Source organism: Apis dorsata, unplaced genomic scaffold, assembly GCF_000469605.1.
Source record: "Apis dorsata unplaced genomic scaffold, Apis dorsata 1.3 scaffold_12, whole genome shotgun sequence".
Lineage (NCBI taxonomy): Eukaryota > Metazoa > Arthropoda > Insecta > Hymenoptera > Apidae > Apis > Apis dorsata.
In genome coordinates this window covers 11,062-14,122 of record NW_006263315.1, presented here as the reverse complement: position 1 = coordinate 14,122, position 3,061 = coordinate 11,062, and the positions used below count along the sequence as shown (strand labels likewise).

The following is a 3,061-nucleotide window of genomic DNA, read 5'->3' as shown; positions in this document are numbered from 1 at the left end:
AAAAAAAAAAAAAAAAAAAAAACAATTTTGGACAACTCGAAATTTACTTCTTTGTCGCGTTTAACGATCAGCCAACACAGTTATTTGGCTACTTCCTTTCTAATTTTGTTTTTACATCTTGAAGATTATTATTCGCCAAGACGTCGATGCGGTAAATAATGTTTTTAATGTCCCGTTTTAAGATACTTCCGCTATACGAAACGAACTTAATGAATACTTAAGAGAGAACGTTTACACTGCCTTTACGACAGCAATTATAACATTACAGTATGACGCAATGAACGATGATGTACGGTTCGTTATGCGGTGAAAGAAATTTGATAATTGTTTTGAGTTACGTCTCTTGGCGCAGAGGTTATACGAGAGTTTAAAGAGAATGGGATAATTTATCCTAACAAGGTTGCATTTTTAGATAACTTAATATCTTTGGAAGAAGCTAGTAAAAAGGGCTTCCCTTTACAGTTAACGAACTACGATATGAAATTGTTTAGAGAGAATTGGATAGGTTCTAAAGAAATTTATTATAATTATCCATAATTTTTATACATCTCTTTAATTTTTAAAGACACCTCGTCGTATTCAATCAATCAAAAACAGAATAGCAATAGAAACTACCATTATTACGAATTTCTCAAGGATATAAGATAAAATTTTCGACCGATTCCTCTTCGATTCGATCGTTTCCGTTTCGAATAGATACAGCCAAGAGAAGTTCCAAGAAGAAAATTTCCAATACGCTTTCTAAATTTCCAATTATCTTTAATAAATTCTACGAAATGTCGTGACCACCATCTTTAGAAATCTTTAACGATCTTAAATGCACGCGAGATTTCCAATCGAAAGATCCAATCTTTATTAATCTCGTGCGAATCCGATCGAGATGAAAAGATCAATCTCAATCGCGTAAATTTTCCAATTTTTCAAGACGACTCGCCTCGCCATCTTCGATGAATCGTCATCTCGAAAAGAAAAGAAAAAGACGAGAGACATGGAATGGAAAGGGGCGATTTAAGGTTCAACGACCATGCGAAAATCGGATAGAAGAAAAGGGCGCATTATTAGCTGTATAAGCGAGGAACGGCATCGCGCTTCCTGGGCCGTAAAGATGACGCGCTAATAGCTTCGTTTTATTATAGTCCTGGATCCAGACACCTGATTTGTTGCCGTATGTCAGAGTTGAATACTGCTCACGACAGTGGAGCAGGTATAACCGATGCGTGGGCGGACAACACTTGAACCGACAGCTGCTCTTTCACTTGCCACGTGAGAATTTAGTTTCTACGCAATGTAGAGATTCGTTCGCCGATGAACAGGGTTATGGAGTACGCTTTAAAAGAGAATAAATGTCATTGAAAGGCGGCGTGTACTCTCAAGTTTCGTGATATGGCACCCTCCTCCGCTTTGACAAGTTTCAGTAGAAACGTCTGGTCCAGAGAGAAATAAAAAAGAAAATGGAATCAATTGATTTCACGTTAAGCGTTATCGATTAACAATCTTTTCCTCCTTTCCGTCTTCGCATTTTTCATTCGAGCATATCGATATACGGTGCATAGATGCTTCAGCTATACGAGTGTTATGGTTTTGAAGAGAATATCTTGAAGCATGACAATGAAGTATATACTTTCAAGCTTTCACAATGGAGAAACTTTCCGGCGAAAGGATCTGTAAGTTTTAATTCTAAATTTTTTTTAAATGTGATGGAAGAAAGTTTTCAGAAAGTTTTTAAGATTTCATTCATAGTCTCTTGGAATTAGAAAATTGGAAAAATCGAATAAAAACATCACAAGATACGACTTAAAAATTAACAATCGATCAAACGTAGATAACGCTTACATATTTAAAACAGGGAATTCGAAATATTGTTTATCATTTAAATTGAGAAATCCCTCCAAAAAGAAAAAAAGAAGAAAAATCGTACGCAAACTCTTCCAAAATTTAAACTCCATTCGATTCCATCATCGTATGAATCAGCAAAATCTAATCCAACGATATTAATCGACACGACGAGACGAATCACCATTCACCTCGAACACCTCTCTCTCTCTCTCTTTCTCTCTTTCTCTCTCTCTCTCTCCTCCGCGTTGGAAACGAGAAAGAAAGAAAAGGAAAAGAAAAAAAAAAGAAATATTCGACTTACGTCATCTCTGTCCTCGCGGAGATCGTCGTCAGCGCTCTCCTCGAGGACGAAGCCCACGTCGTTGTTGTTCCTGGTGAGTGAGGGCAACTTCCTGGGTGTCAGCTCCTCGCCGTCCGTGTCTCTCTTGCGCTTGCCACCGTCCCTGTGCTCGTTCAGCGTGGTCTCGTGCTCGTCCAACATGTCGGTGACCATCAGTTCCGACTCGACGCTCGTCGGGGATACGACTTCGTCCAGCGGTGACATGGTCGACCTGTCGGCTTCACCGGCCTCCAGCACGGACATGATGGGCCACTTTTCCCGCCGCGGATGCCTCCTCGATGGTCACGATCACCAGAATTCGCGGACAGTCGGGCCTCGTCTTCGACAAGACGAGAGGTGGCAACGAGGCACCTCCACTCTTCAAGTGAGTACGGATCCACGTTCATAGATCCTTCCTTCGAATGCCCAATTTCCTTTCTATTCTCTAACTCTTGTCCATATCTCTTGTCCGATAAAGCTTCGTGAAAATAATTCCAACGCGTTCAATTGATGAACGCTCGTTCGACACTTTCCTTACACGCGTGTACGATAACACTCTCCTCTCGAATTCTTTTCCATTAGAGAGTACGTTGACGTATGCTCGAATCGTTATATATATATATACGTATATATATATATATTTCTCTTATCGATCAATTTCCTTCGAGCTCACGTCTTCGATCCACGAACGAATATCCAGGCGGTATTCGTTAAGAGCCGGCACGGATTCGAGGATCGTACGTGGCCAAGGATTCGTACATTCGTGACGAGTCCCCCGAAGACGCCCTGCCCGAAGACAATGGGCTGATAAATCGCCTGTCCCCGATAACGGTGCCGCTCACCGGTAAACAGAATCCCGGCCGGAGCACATCCAATTTTCCAAACGAGCCTGACCTTCTTTTTCCT

General features: G+C 41.0%; 1 protein-coding gene and 1 long non-coding RNA gene across 2 annotated transcripts in view; one reads left to right on the top strand and one right to left on the bottom strand.

The window, feature by feature from the left end:
• The window catches only part of LOC102676258 (transcription factor AP-2-epsilon), an 87,972-nt gene extending 85,530 nt beyond the window's left edge, over positions 1-2,442 (bottom strand). Inside the window, exon 1 of the mRNA XM_031509392.1 lies at positions 2,138-2,442. Coding sequence (XP_031365252.1) covers positions 2,138-2,419 — 282 coding nt within the window. The 5' untranslated portion in view covers positions 2,420-2,442. The remainder of the gene's footprint in view (positions 1-2,137) is intronic.
• LOC116185280 overlaps positions 1-3,061 on the top strand; it is a 12,819-nt gene that overhangs the window by 402 nt on the left and 9,356 nt on the right. Inside the window, exon 2 of the long non-coding RNA XR_004150092.1 lies at positions 1,563-2,540. This is a non-coding gene — a long non-coding RNA (uncharacterized LOC116185280). The remainder of the gene's footprint in view (positions 1-1,562; positions 2,541-3,061) is intronic.